This window comes from Natrix helvetica (genome assembly GCF_964273705.1).
Source record: "Natrix helvetica genome assembly, chromosome: Z".
Lineage (NCBI taxonomy): Eukaryota > Metazoa > Chordata > Lepidosauria > Squamata > Natricidae > Natrix > Natrix helvetica.
In genome coordinates, this window is record NC_138554.1 from 27,414,403 (window position 1) to 27,438,504 (window position 24,102).

Consider the following 24,102-nt stretch of genomic DNA (forward strand, 5'->3'; position numbering starts at 1 on the left):
AACATTTCTTAAAACAGCTACAGAAAACTACTTTTGGGGCATATTTTGCAAGTCCCACATTTATGTAACTGCCTTCCACTGGAAATTTAGCAAAAACTAAGTTAAACTATTAATTATAAAATGTACACCCCACCAATCAAGTGCATATATTTAAATTAAAATAAATGTGGTTAATGCAATTTATTCCACTGTATTCAACGTTCCCTTTCATTACATTAAAAATATGTATAATGTATCCATGCCCTTGGGATATGAACCAATCACAATTATTAAGCTAAAACAAAAAAGACTCATTATCATCAGTGTCATTTAAACAACCTATAGTGCACAGAACAAAATCAGCATAGTTATGAGAGGTTTCGGCTCCTTGCTTACTGAAACAGATTTTGAACACAGCAAATGTTTAATACTCATCTGTATATTATACGTTTCATAGAAACAACATATCTTCTATGTTTCAGCAAATTAAGCCTATTAAACACATTGATTGCAAATATGTAGGAATCTTGGGTTGCAATTGGGTTGCATTTAAAGCATGCTTTATTGGAGTAAGTGAATATTGCAATTTAATAACCAATTTATAATCTCATGTTTATTTGGCAAAGTTCTCTAGAAAGCCAGCTAGCCAAGTCTGTACTAACCCACTACAGCCTTTGGTTCTGGAATATTATACTCATTTATAAATGGATACAGCTGGAACTCACTTGGTGCAATGTTTAATTCCCATCTTTGCACGTTCAAATTAAAGACATTAAACATAACAGTATAATTATATAGGCCAAATCAATAGGAAAATGGGGGGATGAATTCCAGACTTAGTGAACTGTAACTTCAGTTAATAAATGATTCTGAATGTCAGGTTCTTTTGCTCATTACAGGTAATCCTCAATTATGACCACAATTAAGCCCAAAATTTCAACTGCTAAGTTGTTAAATAAGTTTTGCCCCATTTTACAACCTTCCTTGTCATAGTTGAGTGAATCAGTACAGTTGTTAAGTTAGTAACATGTTTGTTAAGTGAATCTCACTTCCACACTGACTTTGCTTTCCAGAAGGATGCAAATGGCAATCTTATGACTCCAGGACACTGTATCTGTCATGAGTCAATTGCCAAGCATCCAAATTTTGATGTCATGACCAAGGGGATGCTGCAACAGTTGTTAAGTGTGAAAAATATTTTTTCACACTTTCATTTTTTTCAGTGCTTCTGTAACTCTGAACAATTGCTAAATGAATTGTTGTAATTTGAGGACTACCTGTAATCACATCGATCACTGCAAAATTATTTCAAAATGTTCCTCAACCCTGGGGAAATTTCATTAATCTCCATTGGCATAAGTCTTTTTGCTGTTGTTTTTAAATGTCGGATATTTGGTCTATGTTTCCTACACAGCAGGATCCCCCAGGCATGCAAAGCCCCATCCATGCACACAGCATCCAGGCAAGGCACAAAACCACGTCTTCCTGCCCCAGAAAGAAACACCCTCCACAGAACTGTTCCCAGGCACTCAAAAGGTGGGGTGGGGGACACTATTGTAAAGTGACAACTACAAATCTTAGCTAGTTCTGAGAATAGGGAAGCTGCTACCAAAGGAAGTACATTTTCTGGAAGCTAAATACTCACTTTGGAATATTAAGGGTGTTTATCTTAGAGAGAAACTTCAATGTCAGTTTTAACACAGTGTTGTTGGACTGTATCTCTGAGAATCCAGTCATTCACATTAGAAAAATTTAGCCCACCTCTATCCTTATTAATCACAAAAATCCAGAAATCAGTTGGAGAACAGTTTTATGTACTATTTAACATTGGCATTTTCTCTCTTGTAACTTCTGCCTGCAATTCCAATCTCTATTTCCAATTTTTGTCTCAGTCATTCCAAATAATCACAGAAGTACACAAATGTAAACTTACCAACTTTTATCGTACTCTTGACATAGAATAATCATTTAGCAACAGTAATAGTTCTCTGACAGTTTGGCTTACTGACTAAATTTAGAAAGAAGCAGATGGTGAGCATCTGATTTCTAACATATTCACTTATGAATAAAACATAGAATGTCTTTTCCCTCTCTCTTGAATCCAGTTATGTAGAGAGGCATCTTCTGAACTGTTTTCATTTCACTCTGTTCTTCATTAAAAGTATCACACCTTTGAGAACTCTATAACATGATTCCATCCAACAGCAAGTGTGTTTTCCCACTTTAACCCTGCTAAATCCTATACAATGTGAAGAGGAAAAAAACACAACCTCAGCTGGGCTCATTAAAAAAATCTCATTTCCCAAATCAGAATGTTCAGGAAATTAAGCCAAGAGGATAAATTCCTAGCAGCTTCTGATACTCCTTTTTTCTTGTACTTGGAGGTCAGCCAATACTAATAACACCCAGGAGTTTCCCCTCCATACAATTGGGCATCAGCCTACTGAAGAACAAAGGTGAATTATGCCAAGACAATTGTTGATCCCGCTGGAAAACAGACTTCAAGGAAGGTGACAGAAATAGTTGTGGACAGGGATGGCAATGGCCCCTGAAAGTGAGATGCCCAAAGTATCAGCTATGCAAGCTACTCCCATGGCAAATTCTCGATGTTCTGGCTTGCTCTGCAAGGAAGAAAAGAGAGAAGTGGTGGTGGGGGGAGAGTCATATTTCTCTGCCATGACACTGGGTGTGGGTTTCTGGTGTCTCTCTACAAAGTGTAATACACAGTTTCCTTCTGGCTCTTTTACATGTGTCACATTACTGTTCTTGCATGGTGTGTTTGACTAGGGTTTAGCATAAGATGTGAACCAGGCCACTGTAGCTGAAACTCTAGTTTACTTTTAACAAGCTGTGGCTTAATCTCTATGAAGCCAACCACAGATGTTAGTATTTTGTGCAAGTGATTGCTGGAAGAATTAGGTTCATTAAAAGTATTGAAACAAGTTGGATAACCAAATATCAAAGTCTTCAAAAAAAAATTAACTGTTCCTTTCAACTTCAGGATTGCCCCCTAGCTGAAATGCCCAGTTCTCCCCATTTCCAAAACAAGTGATGTTGTTTCCTATACTAGCTAAAGAGGACCATTGAGTTCGTTTGCAGAGAAGCCCTGCAAATCTTGTAATAATTCCATCTTTTATTCTAGGTAGGAGTACCTTCTGGTTAAGAGCTACAGTTTATCATCCTTTAGCCAGCTGAGGAAAAGGCCACTATGAAATAGACTAGATCTGGGAACTTACTTTGATGGGTGGTTACCATATTTTTCTGAGTATAAGATGCACCAAGGTTTTGAAGAGGGAAATTTAAAAAAAAAAGTTTTTGCAGTCTGCAAACCTCCCCAAAATGGCCCATTTTTCACAAAAACGGGCCCGTTTTTTTGTCAAAAAAGTGCATGGACAGCCTTTAGGAGGCTTATAGAGTGCTCCTGGGGGCTGGGGGGGGCATTTTTGTTCATTTCTGCCCTCCCCAGCCCCCAAGGAGCACCCTGAAAGCCTCCTAAAAGCTATGCATGGCCATTTTGGTAAAGGGGCGGGGTTTTGGGAGGCAAAAAATGCTGTATTCAGTGTAGAAGATGCACCCAGATTTTCAGCCTCTTTTGAGGGAAAAAGGTCTGTCTTATACTCTGAAAAAGACGGTAATTGTGAAAGGCTATATTTAGAGCCTATGCTACAATTTTGATGTGTTTCCTAATTAAAGTGAGGTGGGATGATGTGGGCACTCTCTTGCCAGTGTTAAGATATTATGGTCAGCAGGATGTCAAGGACTATGAAAGAAGGGCAATGCAGTGTCATAGGATGTTTATTTGTTCTATATGTTTGAGCATGAGATGCTCTCCTCTATCCACCCAACATGTAACTGATCTTCCATCCTTCCAATCCCACCTCTTGCTTCTTCCCTCAAACTCACCTCTTCACTGACACAATGGAAAGTGTTCACATAACCAGCTCCTCCCAGCAATCCTTCATACAATATCAGCACGAAAACCACAAAGATACTGGGTAAAAACAAGTAGCTCACAGCAAATAGGAGAAACACCATATTCAGGCACTAGGGGAGAACAGAAGAAAATTAGTCTGGTAAAACGGTAGCAATTTTCTGGAAGCCAAATCATAGACAAGACATAGTTTACAACGGCAGGTCACAGATTATTCAAATAGAGGCTCACTGGTTCTTTTTTGTTTTTAATCAGCCTTGCTCTCAGATATTTAAAATTAAATACCTTTCACAGATATTAGTAGCTTATGCCCCTGACGAATACCTCTTGATTGATTCTGACAGCTATTTATGATGTTAATAGAATGCTGAATTGTTTGCAGTAGTCAGATTTTGTTATTTTTATTTGTTTGTCCAATGCAAACCACCTTGAGCCTATGAAAGTATGCTGAATGTAAATAATTCTAATACATAAATACAAAATAAGTGGGAGGAGTGGAATAAATCTTACAATCAAGAGAGGATTGTTTTAAAGAGATGGGAAGGAATCATTAAATGGAGAAGAAGGGGAAATATTGGTGACCGGAATTTTTTACCTGCAGTATAGCCAGAAGCCATATTTTTCGGATCCGTATACAGCTGGCAGAGGAACGGGAAATAAAAACCCCTGCCTGATAGAGCATCTGATACCTGCAAAAAACCAGTAAGAATTCGGCTCAAGCCACAATATAGTTGGTTAAATTGTTACTTCTATATATGAATATACTAACTGTAAATATTAAAAAATCCTCTAGAAGTACACAAGAATTTTCACATCTATAGGTAATCCTTAACTTGTGACTACAATTAGGACCAAATTTTCTGTCACTAGGCAAAGCAATTGTTAAATGAGTTACACCAGATTTTACAAATGATTTTTGCCACAGTTGTTAAATGAAGAACTGCAGTTGTTAAGTGAATTATGCAGTTGTTAAGTGAAGTATGCAGTTGTTAAGCAAATCCAGCTTTCATATTGACTTTGCTTGTCGGAAGCTGGCTGAGAAGGTTCAAATGGCGATCACATGATCCCAACTGATCATAACTGTATGCTCATTGCCAAGGGCTCAAATTTTGATCCGGTGACCATAGTGATGCTACAATGGTTGTTCGGTGAAATGACTGGTTGTAACTGACTTTTTTCCACTGCCGTTGTTGTCAACCCTGAAGCTGACTTAACCAAAGACATTTTTGACAGCTTCAGCATTGCCACACTGCAGCTGAGGGACAGGGAGGGGGAGATTTGAGATAATTGAGATTCTGTAGCCAAAACAAAATGTTTTCTCTTTGAAACCAAGGATATTCTCACACCTAGTCAGAGGAAGGCAGAGTGATGTCACCTGGCAGCCAGACCGCACTGTGATTGAACCATGTGACTGATTGTTTTGAGAAAATGGGAAAAGTTTGACTTTTAATTAGGTGAAAACTGCGAAAGTCTTCAGAGTCAGTTTTCACCAGATCTGTGCCAATATGATATTTCCAATAAAGCTATTCTTTGAGGAATCTATCTGCCTTTGAGTTCTGCATAGCATGGACTTGTTACTTGGAACCCTGACAGCTGTCACTTTGAATAATTGGTAAACAAATGCTTGTATCTTTTTTCTAGCCTACCAACTCTTCTCACTCAGCTAGTAATTCATTTTTTTCTCTACAAAGTAACATCCAGATATTTTATTCAATGTTGGATGAGGCTAATGGGAGTTACAGTCTAACATTTTGAAAGCACCAAACAAAAAGTAGCTATTTTATCACCTTGCCACTTACCAGCGATATTGTTCGGAATGATTTAAAGCTGTGTTTCGAAAATACAACAATTCAAACTGGGGAAAAACAAGGCAGAGAGTCAATGTTAAAAAGAAAAAGCCAGAAAATGAACCAGCAACAGTGGTGGATTTCAAAATGTTTTAGAACCTCTTCGGTAGGTGTGGCCTGCTTTGTGGGAGTGGCTTGCCGGCCATGTGACTGGGTGGGAGTGGCTTGCCAGCCATGTGACTGAGAGGGAGTGGCTTGGCAGTTGTGTGACTGGGTGGACGTTGCCAACTTGTAAAATGTGGTGAAACTCACTTAACGCTCTTGATTAGCAACGAAAATGTTGGCTCAGAAACTCTGGCATTTGAAGCACACAAGTCTTAAAGCTGTCAAGTTACAAGACCCTTGCACCCCTAATCTTTAGAAAGGGGTTTTCAAACTTGACAACTTTAAGACTTTAAGGTTTAGATAGGACTCTTAGAGGCCGGCGGGCAATTGGTGAGCCAGCCAACGGCGGACGGGGCAAGCATGGTGTGGACGGGCGGGGGGGAGGGAGCTGGAACCGGTTCTAAACAGCATGGTAGATTTGTGGAACCTCTTCTATAGAAGAGGTTAGAAGTGGCAGGAACCCACCCCTGACCAGCACCAACTACCAATAAAGGAATAATTCCACTCACCAGACCCTGATTGATGAAGTATTCGGCAAAATACACCACGGACAAGGGGATGAGGTATTTCAAAAGACCCTGAAAGAAACAAAGAGAATGAGTTCATTGTGTGAACAGCCAAATTGTTTAAGAAACCAACAGGCCCTCCTTCCTACAAGTAACACCATCATCTATCTAACCATAATTTGGAAATATCGTGTTATGCATGAATGTTTGCATATTAAAAACATGCAGATACCGCAAGAACTGCTTCTGAAAATTCTTATAAATTAAAGCATTAAAATATTAAAGCCAAAATGTACAGGTAGTCCTCAACTTACAACCACACTTGAGCCCAATATTTCCACTGTTAAACAAGACAATTATCAAGTGAGTTTTGCCACATTTTACGACCTTTCTTGCCACCATTGTTAAGTGAATCACTGCAATTGTTAAGTTAGTAACATGGTTGTTAAGTGAATCTGGTGTCCACATCGACCTTTCTTGTCAGAAAGTCACAAAAGGTGATCATCTGACCCGGGACACTGCAGCTGTCATAAATATATGCTAGTTGCAAACATCTGAATTCTGACCGTGACCAATGTGATGTTACAACAATATGAAAATTGGGCATAAGTCACTTTTTCAGTGACATTGAAACTTTGAATGATCACTAAATGGATGGTTGTAAGTCAAGGACTACCTCTATCTTAAAGTACCAAATCACATGGATTATTTGAAGTTCCAGGAAGAATATATTCATGTGATATATGCATGTGTCCATGGAAAAGGTTGAGGTGATGATGTATTAAATTGGTACAACACTCAACTCTGGGTTAATAGAAGCAGATGTACTTCAGAGTTATAAACTTAGTAAAACACATTATTTTTGTTGTAATCTAGGCCTTGTGCATGAAGGTTACAATATGCATGATACATATTTGTATGTATGTATGTATGTATGTATGTATGTATGTATGTATGTATGTATGTATAATGTTGAAGCCTATGTTGTCACAGAAGATTGCAACTATAAACCATAATAAAGCATCACATCTTAAGTATTTTTGATGACAGAAATATGGGAAATTGTATAAATTAAAGGTATAAATGAGTTTGAAAGACAAGAACTGTATTAATGGTTGATTTCCACTAGAAATTAATTATTTGTATATTGTCCATCTACTGTTCCCAAAATGTGTTTTGATCCAGTCTCAGTTTATTATTAAATTTATATCATTTGTTTTTTGTTTAGGATTGAAGGGGAAATACATGGAGTGATCTCTCCTCATATTTTTTCCTCACAATTACATGCCTGTGAGTAAGTTGAGCTGAGAGTAAACAAGTGACCCAAATTCACTCAAGGAGTTTCCATGACAGAAATTGAAGTAAAACCTGAGCCTTTCTACTCCTAGTCCAGATGGCCTCCTCCTGATTTTTTTAATCCTCTTTTTCAAATTTAAGATACTTCTAGGCTTTTACTGCACAACTGCCCTATCTTCTTCACTAATATTTATAAAATGTATTTAAGTAATGTTTTTTCTTCTTGCCTTTTGCTGCCATATTTTTAATCCACCTCTTTCCAGAGAACAATGAGTCTGCTTATAGGAAGGAAGTACAAGGGCTGACATTGTGATGTAAAGAAAATAATCTTACACTTAACACCAAAAAAGCCAAAGAACATATAATTGACTTCAGGAGGAAGAGAGATGTACATTTACCATTGTACATAAATGACGAGGAGGTGGAGAAGGTTGGTACTTTTAAATTTCTGGGCATTTATATCTCAGAGAACCTCTCATGGACCATGAATGCTAACATGCTTGTGAAGAAGGCACAGAAGAGGCTGTACTTCCTGAGAATGCTAAGGAAGATAAATCTATCTCAGCATCTACTTCTGTCCTACTATCGCAGCACTATTGAGAGTGTCCTGACATATGGCATTCTTGCATTGTATGGGAGCAGCTCTACAGTGGACAAAAAAGCTCTGCAGAGAACTATTAAGACTGCTCAGAATAACACTGGGCTCTAGCTACCAGCCCTGGATGACATCTTCGCATCTCGCTGTTTGAGGAAGTTGCATAACATTCTCAGAGACTCTTCCCTTCCTGCTTACAATCTTTTTAGACTGTTGCCTTCTGGCAGAAGATACAGAACAATTAAAACTAGAACCACACGTCTTCGGAACGGCTTTTATCCCAGAGCTATAATTGCACTCAACAATGAACTAAAGGGCCACCATCAGTGAGCTATTGGAAAGCACTACTTGGTTTGTTGTTTGGGTGGTTGGGTGGTTTAGGGGCGGGGAATTCTTTTTGGGTGGGTGGATGGGTGTTTGGGGATTGTGATGTGTGTTGGGCCTGGTCTCTGGGTGTTATGTGAATTTTGTTGTATATGTAAACTGTGTATAAACGTACGAGGACAATAAAGTAAAGTAAGTAAAGAAAATCTATGATGAAAAGATTAAATAGCTACACAATATTCCTACAAGAGATCCTCCTAAAAACGCTACACGTATCAATTGTTCCCTAGGCACACTTAACATTGGTCCCCACTTAACCACCAACATATTTACACTTGCACAGCTCAAAAGGTCCTTCCCACTTTCTCTGAGCAGGCTTCTTACCTTGGCCACCTGTTCTTTTTCCTGCAAGGTGAGCTGAGGTTTTTGTATCACTGGAGGAAGAAGAGAGCAATTGAAATTATAATGACGACAGTGTCTTTTCCTCTGAAAAACACACAAAGCTGTGGGGAAGCCCACAACCAAAGAGTGACCTGATGTTAATTGAGTTAGCATTGGCTTATGATCAATTGCTTAGCAATTGAACTTCTGATAGATCTACTTCAGGGCAGGGTGACTTTTGAACTGGATTTGAATTTCTGATGTTCGAGGCCCCTCGATGATGTGACCGTATTTTGGGCTCCCTACAAACCAAGTTGCATTTACAGCTGTTTGCATCATCCCAGTCACGAGACTGCATTTTACGACGGTTTTTGTTTCAAAAACCATCATTTATTTCCAATCAAACTATTGATTTGCTTAATGACCATGTTTGCATAATAACCAAATTGATTCACTTAACGACCACTGCAAAAAAGATGAGAAAATTGGGTTGGGCATTTTACGATCATCACAAGTTATGATCATCACATTATGGTCGCAACTTAAGTCTCTGTGTTTGGTTTTATTTGGAACATGGGGTTTTTAAGGAAATAAATAGTTTCCCTGAGCAATAAAGGTTTAGTACCACCACCCTACGCCCATGTGTTGCGTCTTAAAACCTACAACTCCCCCTCCAAACATTGGGGGCACCGAGCAGGCACTTCGAAAGAGGCTTCATGGTGTAAGATGCAAGCAGTTTGCCAATAATTAATTGAAAAGATGACAAGGTTTGCGATAAAATCATTTCTACCTTTGGCCTGAGCAGAGGGCGTCCCAGTGAAGGATGCCGCAGAGGCATTTTTCAAAGAGAAGGACACGCTTTCCACTTCTGAGGTCAGGGGAGCCATTCACAAAAAAGTCACTTACTTTGAGGGTGTGTCAACCTGTCCCCGAGAAGAGGCTGTTGAATCACAGAAGGGGCACGTGGCGATTTTGGCTTGCAGACCCCCCAGCCACAGCGAGGGGCTTGAGGAGGGGGAGCCAGCAGAAAGCAATAGCTATGGAGGTGGAGAAGCAAAGAGATGGTCATGGGTCATAACAAGTTCCTGCCAGCTTGATGTTATAGTTATTATCCCCAAAATAAGCATAGCTTGCTTGTGGCTAGCAAGAACACATTACTTTAATATTTCATCAGATTGTTTGCTTATTGTTATTATTATCATCAGCTCAAACAATGGGAAGGATCCTTTTTGTGTCTAATGTCACATTTAAAAAACAAATGTTTAAAAACCAAATGCTACCCAGTGCCCCTCTTTGAGGGCAATGGGTGGTCCAGAAACATGAAATATAAATAAAAGAGAGAGAGGGAGGGAGGGAGGAAGTAAAGGAACATTTCAGTGGCAACTATAGAGGGGGTAAGGGAAGATTTTCTGGTTGATTCTTTGTTCCCCATTTTCTGGGGTAGGTGCAGGTAAGACTCATTAATGTAGTTATTAAGTCCCCCCCACTTATTTTTCCTTGAAAATGGATGCCAGTCTTGAGAGGGCTGGCTGGGGAATTCTGGGAGTTGAAGTCCATGCATCTTCAAGTGGCCAAGCTTGAGAAACACTGATCTAAGAACTGCAAGCCATGCAGGATCTCCAAACCTCAATTAAGGTATGAAACATAAATTAGAGAGATTACTTAAAGTTCTATTATCTTAAGAACAGTTAAAACACACATAGTTGAAGGGGATGGAGAAGGACTGATGTACAATATATTCAAATGTAAAAAAAGAAAAGAAAATAGCATCTTCTCAAATATCTTCTCATTGTTCCTATCACGCATCTCCTCCCACTTATGACTGTATGACAGTAACTTTGCTGCTTGAATCCTTACGATTGATATTGATACTGATTGTTTCCTGATCGTTTATTTGTACCCTATGACTATCATTAAGTGCTGTACCTTATGATTCTTGACAAATGTATCTTTTTTTTAATGTACGCTGACAGCATATGTACCAAAGACAAATTCCTTGTGTGTCCAATCATACTTGGCCAATGAAGAATTCTATTCTATTCTATTCTATTCTATTCTATTCTATTCTATTCTATTCCATTCTATATGATCACTACTACCGATACAAAATGATGATGTTTTTCTACTTCTTCTTAAAATAACTTTTCTTTATAATAATTCAATTTTATGACAGACCCCAACCAATACATTCAACAATATAAAATTGACCCAGACTCCAACAGATATGGCATAAAATACAGTTAGAGATGAATAAATGGAAATTGTCATTGTTGGGAAGGATAGCAGCAGTAAAAATGAATGTTTTGCCTACGTTTCTATTTATCTTTCAAATGATACCAATACTTAAAAAAGATGCAAATTTGGAAGAATGGCAGAAAGGTATTAATAACTTTGTCTGGGCGGGGAAGAAACTGAGAATAAAACTTAAAATAATGCAAAACATATGGGAAAGAGGAGGTTTGAACATGCCTAATTTAAAATTATACTATGAAGCAGTAGTTTTATCAACAATTAGTGATTGGATTAATCTAACAGGGAATAGAATACTGAATATTGAGGGATATGATTTGGTATATGGTTGGCACGCTTATTTAATATATGATAAGAAGGTGGATAAGATTTTCAAAAGCCATATATTAAGGAATGCCCTATTGCGTGTCTGGAAAAAATACCAATATAGATTAAATGATAAGATACTTATGTGGATAGTAGCCAGACATGCAATAGAGAATATAAGTATAGAACAAAAACAGGATGTAATTACATATAGAGAACTTCTTAATATAGAGAGAGGTGTACTACAGTTAAAGCCTTTGAACGTATTAAGAGAGGAAAGGGTAATTCAAACCTGGTCCCAGTATGGACAGTTACAAGCTAGATGGAAAAAAGATCAGACAATTGGTATCACGCAAAATGAGGATAGTTTGGTAAAACAAATTAAGGACCAGAGTCAAATGCATATAAAAAGGTTGCATAATATACTGATAGAAATAGATTCTGAAACACAGTTAGTTGAAGACTGTATGATAAAATGGGCACAAAATTTTGAAGAGCCAATAATGATGGAAACATGGAAAAAGATTTGGGTAAGAAATGTAAAATTTACGCAAGCTCAGAATTTGAGAGATAATTTTTATAAGATGTTGTATAGATGGCATTTAGATCCCAAAAAATTATCTTGTAGGTATCCGAATTTACAACCTAAATGTTGGAGATGTGATTGTGCTGATGCTACGTATTACCATATATGGTGGACTTGCAAAAAAGTCAAAGCATTTTGGGTAAAAATATGGTGGGTTATTCAAAATAAAAAAGGATAAAGTTCACCCCCCCCCCCAGTTGTTTTTGTTAGGTATAATTACAGACTGTACAGTTATAGAGACTAATTTGATTTTGAACTTAACGACAGCAGCAAGATTGTGGGGGCGCAGTGTCACGATGTTAAAAAGTTTGCTAGGCATGAACTGACATTCAAGAGTTAAACTAAGAAAGCTTTATTGCGCAGGTCCTAAAACAAAATGTTATCTGAAAGTGATTTATTGCGCATGCGTCACACATTCCAGAACTAATTCCTTTCTTCTTTGTTCGGCTGCCAACTTGGCAACCGGAGCTTTTATTATCAAAATGTAACCAATTAGTTACTTCTGTTTTATTTACTTTTATTATTTTCGTATTAAAGTTTGTTTATTAATTAGAATACTTCTTAAAGACTTTTATTTCTTTTCTTAATATCTCAAAAGATATGCGGAAGGGAATCAGCCCGGTCCATTGATCTCAGATTTCTCCAGGGCGTTTTTTCCCCTGACACGCAGTACTGGAAGAGGGAAGAATTGCCTACTATTCAAGAATGGACACTAAAAGTAGTAAATCTAGCAGAGATGGCCAAAATTACAGCATATTTGAAGGACCATTCAGATGAAAAATATAAGTTGGAATGGAGAAGATGGATTGACTATATTCAAAATAAATATCGGACTCAATTAGCTTATGAGTGAAGGCACAAGGAATGTTACAATTTACCTAAAGTTGGCTTAACAAACGGGGAATTAAAGCACAAGAGAAGGTAGGATGTTAAAATCAGTTAGCTTATGTTAGCGTATTATTGTTAAATGTTTATACTCTGTATTTTGCTCTGGGAGGTTGGGGGGAGGGAGGGTTGGAGGGTGGGAAGGGGAAGGGATAATATTTGTAAAATTTGTTAAAACCTTTAATTAAAAAAAACAATATAAAATTGAAATACAACTAGATCACATAATACAGAATAACACTGTAACTTTTGTTTCTATTTAATTACATTTCACTCTTCCCTAAATTGAAACATTGGATCTAATGAGCATCCAAATAAAACTGCAATTTTCTGTGAGATTCTAGAACCTTAGTTGACAAACAACAGCTAGCAAAAAAATAATTTCATTGACCATTTTGTATTTTGTAAGCTATAGAATATAACGAAGTGCTACAAAAAGAAGCAAGATGAGCCAGTATTTTTTATCACACTCTCACTACAAGGACACTGAGACTTGCAAGATTGTTGTCAGCATTTCAAGACAGTCTAGATCAAGAAATCCAAGTTATAAACACTAAAACTAATTTTATTATAAGATTATAATAACAGAATCTTTCAAGTCAGAATGTGCCTCTTCCACTCCTGCTTATATGTTCTACAAAACTAGGGAGCGTTAATTCTGTGACTTTTCTCCAGTTACATTCCTGTTTGGTATTTAGATTTATCAGATGTTGTGTATATTGTGGCTTTTCCTCCTGTCTCTCAAGGTTATTCTCACATCCCATTGCAGCTGCTGCCATGGGTACCCATCAGTGGTGGAATTCAAAACTTTTTACTACTGGTTTTGTGGGCGTGGCTTGGTGGGCATGGCAGGGGAAGGATACTGTAAAATCTCCATTCCCATCTCCTTCCAGAGGAAGGTTACTGCAAAATCCCCATTCCTTCCCGATGAACTGGGACTCGGGAGGCAGAGAATAGATGGGGGTGGGGCCAGTCAGTTCTCCAAACTTTTCAAAATTTCCGCTACTGGTTCCCCAGAACTGGTCAGAACCTGCCGAATACCACCTCTGGTATCTTCCTGCTTCAGGGGACTTTTTGGGTTCTGGGTCCAAAGTACAGCACATTCATATATTTCATATACAGTCAATATCCAGCTTCTTGCTTCATTTTATGCTCTCCTAGTCACCATCATTCATTCATTCATTCATTGCCCATCTTTATTATTTCCAAAAATACTCTTTCCTCTTCCTATTTTCCGCACCACAATAATCCTGTGAGGTGAGGTGGGCTGAGAGAGAGAGTAGATGGCCCAAGGTCACCCAGTTGGCTTTTGGCTAAGGTAAGATTAGAACTCACAGTCTCCTGGCTTCTAGACTAGTGCCTTCACCACTAGACCAAACTGGCTCTCAATTTGTCTTCTTGACAATGTTTTCACCTTTCCTTTTTTTGCATCTGCATGTGGCTCTCTTTGCACGCCCCGTTTTTAGACCTCACCTGGCCAGCATGATAACAGGAACAATGGTCATAAAGAGGAGAGTATCCTGCGGAGACAGGCCTGTCTGGGTCAGCCCAAGGTAGGAAAGGGCCCCAAACAAGCCAGCCCCACCTGTTCCAGATGACCAGGCAGACACCACAGCACTTGTGGGAAGAGAAACAAAGGAAACAACATGAGTTCGAGAGCTTTTTGTATACAACTTCCACATAATCACTTCCAATCTAACCACAGTTCTTGTAAGCAAGAAAAATAAGGGGTTGTTTGGCATTAGATATCATTTTAAAATGATGCATATCTCAGAGATGGCATTCTATTTTCTTCACTACCAGTTCGGTAGCGGAAGTGTACAGAAGCATGCGCAGAAGAGGGAGCATGCGCAGAAGGTCCTTGATTACATCAGGGTGAGTGGGCGGAGCCTCGCACCGCCGCCACTACCGGTATGCCCGAACCAGTGCAAAATGGCAGCATACCACTACTGGCATATATGCACTTTAGAGATGCTCATGCTTTACTGAAGTAGTTTTTAAGTCAAAAGCTGTTCAACATTTCTCATGAGCATACGTTATTCAGGTACTAGCCAATAAGAACTCTGTTTAATTCATGTTTCTAAGCTCAATCTAACTAGGTTGGATACATATAGCTTATTTTTTCCAGAGAGAAATACACATCTTATGACTACTTTCCAACCAGACTGTTTAATATAATACATCTGTCTTCTTTAAATCTTATTAACAGTATTAAGGCAAAGAAAATGTCACCTATTAACATGCAGAAATGTATTTAATAGTCTCAGCAGTTCAGTTTAACATCAAAGCACATGTGAATCCAGTCACACTAATAAATAATTACTGAGTTCTGGTGGCTACAAAGTTTATCTATAACTGTTCTTCCCACTTCCTTCCCAACAAATGTTTCTCAGCAACAATTAAGCATAAAACTTTCTTCAAAAAACAAACAAACTAAGATTGGGCAGTGACCTCTGAACTCTGTTACACAGCCTGCTCAGCCAGTTAGCAGTTATTCAGATAGGATACATATAGTGAACCAAGCAAAATAATAGCATTATTTTGCTTGGTTCACTATATGTATCCTATCTGAATAATTACCTTTTTGGAAGGGGAAATAGTTTTGACTATTTACAGCCTGTTCAGGTGGTTTATAAGTTATCCAAATGGTACATATTTTGAGGGCTGCTAGATATCTCTTCCTGAAATTTCTGAGTATCAAACTTGTAAAGTTAATGCACCTTATATATATATATATAGTCCTATAAGCAAAGATCCATGAAATCAATTCCTAGTAAAGGGTTTGAACCACTCAGAATAAAATCTAATATTTGAGGAGTTTCAATACAGCAAGGGCAAGATTAGTCAGATGACACCACCTGATAGTCAGCATAACCAAAAATGCCACACAGGATATACCGTGTTTGTATATATGAAGAGAGTTGTGTGTATCACTTTGTGGACGTGGTGCCCATGACAGTTTCTCAGATTTCCACTTGGATCTATCTACAGGCCCAGAAAAGCTGGGCATCTCAGCAACGAAAGTTAATTTGTTAAGCAAGCAAGAGCCTAACTCTTTTGTAAAGTGTCATCCACCACCCAAATCCTGCAATTGCCCTTCTCGATGTTTACCTGTTGAAAAATGATGTGAGTGCCAGGAATGTTATTTCACCAAGACCAGAGGATATACTGGCAAGCACGACACCTATAGCAGTGAGGAGAAAAAAAAGGAGACACCACACGTAAGCAACCTGTCCTATTGTTATCAAATCTCTGAACTGTGCAGATGTCAGATCAGGACTGGGCTTAGTTTCTTCTGTCACAAATCTACCAGTTGTATGCAGTATGTTCATCTCTGTGCCACTTTTACAACTTCAGAACTTTGGCAGAAATATTTAAAATACACACGTATTTTACTGATTATTTGTTTTGCCTTCCAGAAGGAATACTTCTATTTGGAATTCCGGTCAGGTTTCCCCTTCTCTATTATACTCTGTTCCATATCCACATTCCCTTTTTAAGGAATATTCAGCATTATTTTGCCAGTGAGCATGCTCTAATTCAGGGGTAAGCAACACGTGGCTTTTTCATCCCTTTGCTGCAGCTCCCTGTAGACGGTTGGCTCCACAATTGATAGAGCTTTCAGTAGGAGAGGTAGAAGAAAAAGGATGCCGGGCTAGGAAGAGACTCTATGGTGGGGGAACTGGATTCTGGTCGACTCCAGAATTGAACGAGGGGCTTCCAGTTAGGACCTTTGTGGCTCTTTGAGTGTTTAAAGTTGCTGACCCCTGCTCTAGTTTGATATTTTGCCTCCTTTTAAAAAAATATACAGTATATAAATCTTAAGATTTCTCCAATCATTTTAACTATTTCTATTTTATTTTTTTACCTTGGATGTGTAGCAAGTAATGACATGATAAATCAGTTACGATAAACCACAATTCTGGCATACCAGGACAAGTAAATTAGGGTTATTGATGGACCAAAGCTAAGTCTGCTGCTTTTGGTTATAAATATAGTCAAAAGGACTTTGGTGTTGAAAAAAATGGCTGAGTTGAATGGCAAACGCACTTGTTTCCTCCAAAATTTGAATAATCATCTGTTTTAAGATTATACACACATGAAAATGATACTCACCCAGGAGGCTTTGTGTTGTGCTGGTGGAAAAGGCCACTAGTAAAAAGCTGCCCCAAGCTGAGGTGACACAAATGGCAACACGCAAGCTGTGGAGGGAGGAGAGGAGAGGAGATGAGAGGGGAGGAAAGAAGGAGAAAGAGAGGGAGGAGGGTGAAGGAGGGAGGGAGGGAGGGAGGGAGGGAAGGAAGGAAGGAAGGAAGGAAGGAAGAAAGAAAGAAAGAAAGAAAGAAAGAAAGAAAGAAAGAAAGAAAGAAAGAAAGAAGAGGATTAGAACAAACTACCAGGCAATAAACAAAGGGATTGTTTCTTATGCATTTCCTTTCTCCTTGACTAAAATTTATTTTATTTTATTTATTTATTTATTTGAACTTGTTAGTCGCCCCCTCTCCCCACAGGGACTCGGGGCGACGTACAAAAGCAACAATCAAAACAGTATCATATAGAGGAGGTAAAAATAAATAAATAAATTACAGTGCTTAGAAAAAGTTAAAACCCCAATAACATTAAAAATTTAAAAACTAAAATTAACAGTTAAAAAATGACCAAGGGGTGGAGAAGCTGTAGAGTTATGCCAGGCTGGCTAGTCGAAACAGGTAGGTCTTCAGTTTCATACGGAAGGAGCGGAGGTCGGTTGTTGTCCTAATGTCTGGGGGGAGGTCATTCCAAAGGGTAGGGCCCACCACAGAGAAGGCCCTACTCCTGGGCACCGCCCTCTGACACTCTCTGGAGGACGGCACCCGGAGGAGTCCCTCTCTGTGTGAGCGAATGGGTCGCAGGGATGTATGGGGCAGGACACGATCCCGCAGATAATTTCCTAATTCCACTTATTTCTTACCTTGATATAAACATAGAGCTTTCTCCAATAGGAAAAAAACACCTATAAACACATTTTCTTCAAAAGGCAAATGTAACCCCTGTAGCAAATCATACAATAGGTCAATATTCTCTAGTGTTTCTCAACCTTGGCAAATTTAAGATATGTGGACTCCAGCTCCCAGAATTCCCAAGCTAATTTCTGACTGGAGAATTCCGGAAGTTGAAATCCATACAATGAAAAATTGCCAAGGTTGAGGAACATTGCTATAGACATTGATTTCCATGTATGCTGGAATACCTTTATTCGTACAACCAGTAGATATGGCCAGGTTGAAAAAGAGAGCCCAAGACACGGATCCTTTTTTGAATGCAAAGCATGACAAAATTGTACAGCTTTTCCCATGCATCAAGAATATTCTTTTTAATGTAAAGAAAGTTTCCATTAGGAGTTCAGGCAGGGGTGAAATGCTACCGGTTCAGACCAGTTCACTAGAGCCAGTAGTAAAAAAAATGCTACCGGTTCACCCGAACCGATATTTCTGACGATCAGCTGTGAAACGCAATTTATATTAGCTAGAATCGTCGGATTTCCTGCTTTTTAGATTTAGCTAATCTAAATCACCTGGCACAGCTGATTCCCGCCCCCTCGCTGTTTTACTTACCTTTGTATGCACGCTCAGTAGCAGGCTCGTCCCATTTTGACACTGCGCATGCGCGGAAGTAGTGTGCACTCACATTTGCGAACCATTAGCAAAGGTAACTTGATTTCACCCCAGAGTTCAGGTATAATATTTAGTCGTTAAAATGCTGGCTAGGAACCAGGAAATTTTGAGTTCTAGTCCCGCCTTAGGTATAAAAGCAGCTGGGTGACTCTGGGCCAGTCATTCGCTCTTAGCCCAGCTCACTTCAAAGGATGGTGGTTGTGTGGAAAAAAGGAGGAAGAAGCCTTGAGTAACTTATAAAAGTAATGGCAGGGTAAAAAAAATTAAGAAATAATAATAATAATAAATAAAAATACCTTCCCTTCTCTTACCTGCAATGATATGCTAATTATTTTGCACATTGCAAACTTACCCATATGGGAACAAGTGGATGCAAAAAGGAGCACTGAATTTGATGAAGAGAGTTGGCAAAATGTCTGCCAGCAGTACAGCCTATACAGGATGCAAAAAAAAAAAAAAATGGTATCAAAACTTCAAAGTACCTCGCTCCTTTCCCTGCCTGATCTGGCCTTTACACTTACCCCAGTCGAAATGGTGTTGCAATCATACCCAGAAGTATTGGTGGTGGTATTCTCTGGAGAAGCACTGGGGGGAATCTGAGTGGAAAGCAAAAGACGACGGCGTGTGTTTACTCAGCAAACTTCCATGAAATCAGCAAATCTCTGATCAACACTCTAAAATCTCATTACATCTGACAATCTCAAAAGGTCAACACGTTTTGTGGCCCGTCCAGCTGCCAGCAGGGCTAGCTGCAGAGTAAGATGAGGAGGAGGTTGAGGGACAGCCTGGGACAGCTTTGGAAGGCTCTAATAAGGAAACAGCATCAGAGGCAGAGTTGGGGCCTCTCCCAGGTGGGGAAGCAGCTATCTGGGCTTCAGGCCTGAGCTGAATGAGGGAGAGGAACAGATGGGACACATCCCAGATGCACGTATACACAGAGAGGAGAGGAGAGCAAAGGAAAACAATAAGCCGGCTCTCAAGGAAAAGCAGATGTGGACACTAGTCAGCCCCTCCATGGCTGGGAAATAAACAGTAGAGGTTTGGGAGTGGCCAGTTGTCACAGACAACTGTTCGTTTTTAGGATACAGCAAGCAATTCAGATTTCTAGGCCAGAACCAGGTCTGTTGGGACTAATTACATTTGGTTTTTTTTGTTTATCCATGTGAATAAAAGACTATTCCTACCCTGTTTAAAATAGGGGTTGTGTTTACTCATGAGTAAGCAGCTTATCATTATTTGCTGAGGCTGGGTCAGAACAACACTTTTAAATATGTGTATGTAAATTCAGGTAGTCCTCGACTTACAACAATTCATTTAGTGACGGTTCAAAGTTACAATGGCATTGAAAAAAGTGGCTTAAAACTATTTTTCACATTTACAAACTTTGCAGCATCTCCATGGCCATGTGATCAAAACTCTGATGCTTGGCAACTGGTTCATATCTATGACCATTGCAGCGTCCCAAGGTCATGTGATCACCTTTTATAACTTTCTGACAACTGGGTTACCAACTTGCCATCTGCGGTTAAGTGATTAACTTAACAACTGTGGTAAGAAAAAAATCATAAAATGGGGCAAAACTCACTTAACAAATGTCTCACTTAACAAGAGAAAATTTGGGCTCAATTGTGGTAATAAGTCGAGGACTACCTGTATGCATGGTACATGCCTACATATACAAGAGTATCTAGATACTGTAGTACAAAAAAAAAAAACTGGAGGGGGGGATTCTATGGATAATATCACTGGAAGCTCTGAATTATATCTTCCTGAATATTGTGTGAGAGAATTCTAAGAAGATACAGAATCTAAAAAATGCCAACAGTCTCTTATCACCATCTTTCAGATAGTGCCTCCACTCCGAGCTTGCTGCGTTTAATACAGATAATCCTTGACTTAAAACCGCAATGAGGATCAGAATTCCTGTTGCTAAGCAAAGCAGTTATTAAGCTAGTCACACCCAGTCTTGCAACCTTTTTGCCACAACGGTTAAGTAAATCACTGCAGTTGTTAAGGAAATCCAGTTTTCCCCCGTTTGCTTGTGGGAAGCCAGCTGGGAAAGCCAGAAATGACAATTACGTGCCCCTGAAATGCTGCAACCCTCATAAATATATGCTGGTTGCCAAGTGCCTAAATTCTGATCATGTGAGTGTGGGAATACAGTGAAGGTTGTAAGTGTGAGGGCAGCTGTCACTTTTTTCAGTGCCACTCTAATTTTGAATGGTCACTAAGCAAGTAGTTGTAAGTCAAGGACTTATTGATCCAGATAATCAAAGTCAAACGGCTCTCTCTGCTAAGGCATTTCGGCCAAAAATGTATTTTCTACCTCACAGGTAATCTAATAAAATGGACTTCAGCCTTCTCAGTCTCTGGCTATTGGCTCAACTGGTTGAAACTAATAGGAGAAAAAATCCACAGATAAGCAGTCCTGCTTTATTTCACATTTGTGTACTTCCTTATTCTTTCATACATTTTCCCCCCTTGTATTTATTTTCTACATATTTATTTCTTCTTGTAACTGACATTTTCTCTTGACCTGTTCCTTATTCTGCTTTTATACAAATATACACACAGACTTCTTCCTTGCACACTCACCGGTGCAGTCCCATTATGGTCTGGCACCTTCTGATGGCTGAGAATGTCATGAGCTGCACTCAGCATCACCACGTAAGCAAAATTGTTGCAAAGACCAAGTAGCCTGTGTGAGGAGACAATTTAGGAAACATGGAGGTTACCACATATGCATACATCAGTGTTTGGGTTCCTAAAATGTGTTAACCTATAGAATAGATACTTAGTTGTGGCTTACTGGACTGTAAGAACCCAAATATTGTGGTTACTGCAGTGTTTTTCAACCTCAGCAACTTTAAGATGTGTGGACTTCAGCTCCCAGAATTCCCCAGTCAGCATGGTTGACTGGGGAATTCTTGGAGCTGAAGTCCATGCATCTTAAAGTTGTTGAGGTTGAAAAACACTGCTTTACTGTATAAACTTGGTTGCAATCGATCCAACCAATGGTAGCTTTTTAAGCACTAGGTGAACTATGTTTTACCATAGTGTGAACCATATCACTGTTATCATTTTGTTCATTTTTTATTCTATTATATTTTTATTGTAATTACGGGCCCCACTTTCTTTCACAACACAGCTCAGATGCATGTAAGTAGGGTTCAAACACTGATTAGATCCAGATCAGTTTAGCCATGTTTGTAGCATCACTCGTTTTTTCAGACTATATAAAACACTATCGCCACTCTCAAAATTCCCCAAAGCTTGAATGCATGCAACATAATGCATGCCACTAGTTGTACAAAGTGCACTGCAAACAAATAGGATGATGACGACCCTGTCAGATTGGAAGAGGAGGTGTAAAAATATCAAGTTTGTAGAAAAGATACTTAGAAAATAAATGTGGGCACAAGGCAGAAGTGCTTAAGCTGATGTGCTACAACATGAAAAAGAAGCTAGTTTTCACACAGCAACAGAGGTGAAAGTGGTAGTAGTAACAACTGAAGACATGATATTGTACATCCTGCATTTCATTGAACCAAGGAATCAGCGTAAAGGAATTCACCAGAAGCCCGCATTGTTTCTCCACTTGCTGCAAGTATCCAGGGTGGCTTCGGACTCTGCAGAGCGCACCACATCTTCATTTTCCTCTGTTTGTGGGGGGAGAACAAGCACAGCTGTCAGAATTGAAGAGACATGGGGGGGAGGGGAAAAATCTGAACATGAGAACAAACTCACCCTCAGAATCACCTGAGGCTTCCTGCCATCTGCCCCCAGCGTGCCCCATGGCAGGAGGCAGAAATCAGGGCACCAGAGGGATTACCTACAATTAAAAAGGAGGAAGGAATGGGAGGAGCATGAATGCACAACAATTTTTTGGGACTTTCAGGGATGCACCAAGATGATCCCTCTGGCTTGTGCCCCACCCCGTCCCGTTCATCCCTCTGGCTAAAGCTGCGCCGCTACCTTTAAGAAAACGTTTCGAACAGACTTCTCTGCAAATCTGAGGGGACAGAAGATCGGAAAAACTGAAACCGAAGTTGTAGGCACGGCAACCCTCCTGCAGCTCCTACTTCCTGGTTTGATACCACTTCCTCCTGCCACGCAACGTCCTCAGCTGGGCTTTGCTGTCAATGGAGAAGCCGTGAGCGCGCACAGGAGAACCAGGGAAAGCCGGCTGCGCGCTCCGGTAGGCGCAGGATGGCTGCATTGAAAAGACCCCACGAAAACCCTGTTAGTGTTGTTTAAAAGAGAGGGGTGTGTGTGTCTGCTGTCCAGGAATTCCTGCAGATGTTGATGCTTTTAAACAAGTTTTCCCGAACCTTACATGCCACATGCCTGCTTATTCACCCTAAAAGATGTGTGGCGGTGAAAGAATGTGAGTTTCCTCAATGTAGGTTTCACTATAGTTTGGGTTTTTTGGGGGGAGGGGGGGCTTTCAAAGTGGCGAAGGGCGGGGGGAAGTTGTAAAAGTATGCAAACCTGATTTGCAATACAAATCATCATTATGGAATTGCTATAAAGCCTATACTGAAATAGTAGCTTCTCCCTGATGTAGTGAGTATCATGTGTTATATTATGGAAAGGCTGGGTTAAGTTCCACTCAGTCTGAAATTTACTGGGCAATTTGGGATTTTTTAGATCAGAATGATCATGCAAACTGCCAAGGTATTCCCTCTGACACTCTGGAAGTGAAAGTTGGTCTTTGAAGAAGTAGGATAGGAAGAATATTGACACTTTTGGACTTGGTTGTTGGTGAAGACTCAACAGAAAGCCAAAAAAACAAATGATCATCAAATAAATCAACTCAGAATTATCACTCCTGGCACAGATGATCAGGCTCAAGTTATCTTGTTTTGGACACATCAAGTGAAGATCTAGCTCTCTGGAAAAGGCTCTAATGATAGAAGAAAGGTAGAAGGAAAGAGAAAAAGAGGACAACCAGCAAAGTAGATGGATTCAGAGATGGTGGTCTTTTGGAAGATTTGAAAGATTGTCATGGATAAAATCTACCTATGTGGTTGCTAGGAATTGAAAATGATTGATGGCACATAATCCATCATATGCTTTTAGGAATAATACACTAATACAGGATAAAAATGCAGTCCATAAGGTCCAATGTAGGTTGAAGTAAACTATTCAAGAAAAAGTCTTCTTGGATGTTATTGTAAACAAGGTCTCATGTCAGTTTAAGGTGAAACTGAGAGCCACTTCAGTTTTAATAAACAATGACTCAGCTATAATATACATAAACAATGAGATAATTAATTTAAAAAATGATGGCTATACGCTCATAAATAGGAGTAACATGTTTCATAAAACAGGATTACCAGCCTTCCCAATACTGAAGTGGACACTGTACTCTTAACTATTTCCAGTGGGCCAGTAGACATGATTTTAAGTATCCTGGAATTAATTAGGAGTATTCAAATTCCCACTGTGTTCATG

At 39.3% G+C, this 24,102-nt stretch overlaps 2 protein-coding genes across 5 annotated transcripts in view; one reads left to right on the top strand and one right to left on the bottom strand.

The window, feature by feature from the left end:
* Positions 1 to 22,763, bottom strand: CLN3 (CLN3 lysosomal/endosomal transmembrane protein, battenin). Its single transcript, XM_081971160.1, has 16 exons — positions 22,621 to 22,763; positions 22,393 to 22,477; positions 22,220 to 22,304; positions 21,241 to 21,343; positions 19,167 to 19,241; positions 18,998 to 19,077; positions 17,108 to 17,193; positions 16,103 to 16,175; positions 14,465 to 14,608; positions 9,871 to 10,001; positions 8,968 to 9,017; positions 6,372 to 6,440; positions 5,710 to 5,765; positions 4,506 to 4,599; positions 3,883 to 4,023; positions 1 to 2,600 (listed from the first exon to the last, which is right to left on the bottom strand). The coding sequence occupies exons 2-16, from the start codon at positions 22,439 to 22,441 to the stop codon at positions 2,481 to 2,483; spliced, it is 1,356 nt and encodes a 451-aa protein (XP_081827286.1). The 5' UTR covers positions 22,442 to 22,477; positions 22,621 to 22,763; the 3' UTR covers positions 1 to 2,480.
* Positions 22,761 to 24,102, top strand: part of APOBR (apolipoprotein B receptor) — a 9,363-nt gene continuing 8,021 nt past the window's right edge. The window contains exon 1 of one of the 4 annotated variants that reach the window (XM_081971158.1): positions 22,761 to 22,887. The gene's annotated coding sequence lies outside the window, so the exon portion shown is untranslated. Of the gene's footprint in view, positions 23,048 to 24,102 lie in introns of all 4 variants that reach the window. The other 3 variants (XM_081971159.1, XM_081971157.1, XM_081971156.1) reach the window with 3 other exon arrangements.

Excerpts from the sequence above, each read along its gene's own strand:
- CLN3 (XM_081971160.1), bottom strand. The coding sequence starts at position 22,441 with ATGGGGCACGCTGGGGGCAGATGGCAGGAAGCCTCAGGTGATTCTGAG. Across the intron at positions 6,441-8,967 it reads AAAAAGAACAGGTGGCCAAG|GGTCTTTTGAAATACCTCAT; the intron begins GTAAGAAGCCTG and ends TGTTTCTTTCAG. Across the intron at positions 4,024-4,505 it reads GGCTTCTGGCTATACTGCAG|TGCCTGAATATGGTGTTTCT; the intron begins GTAAAAAATTCC and ends GTTCTCCCCTAG.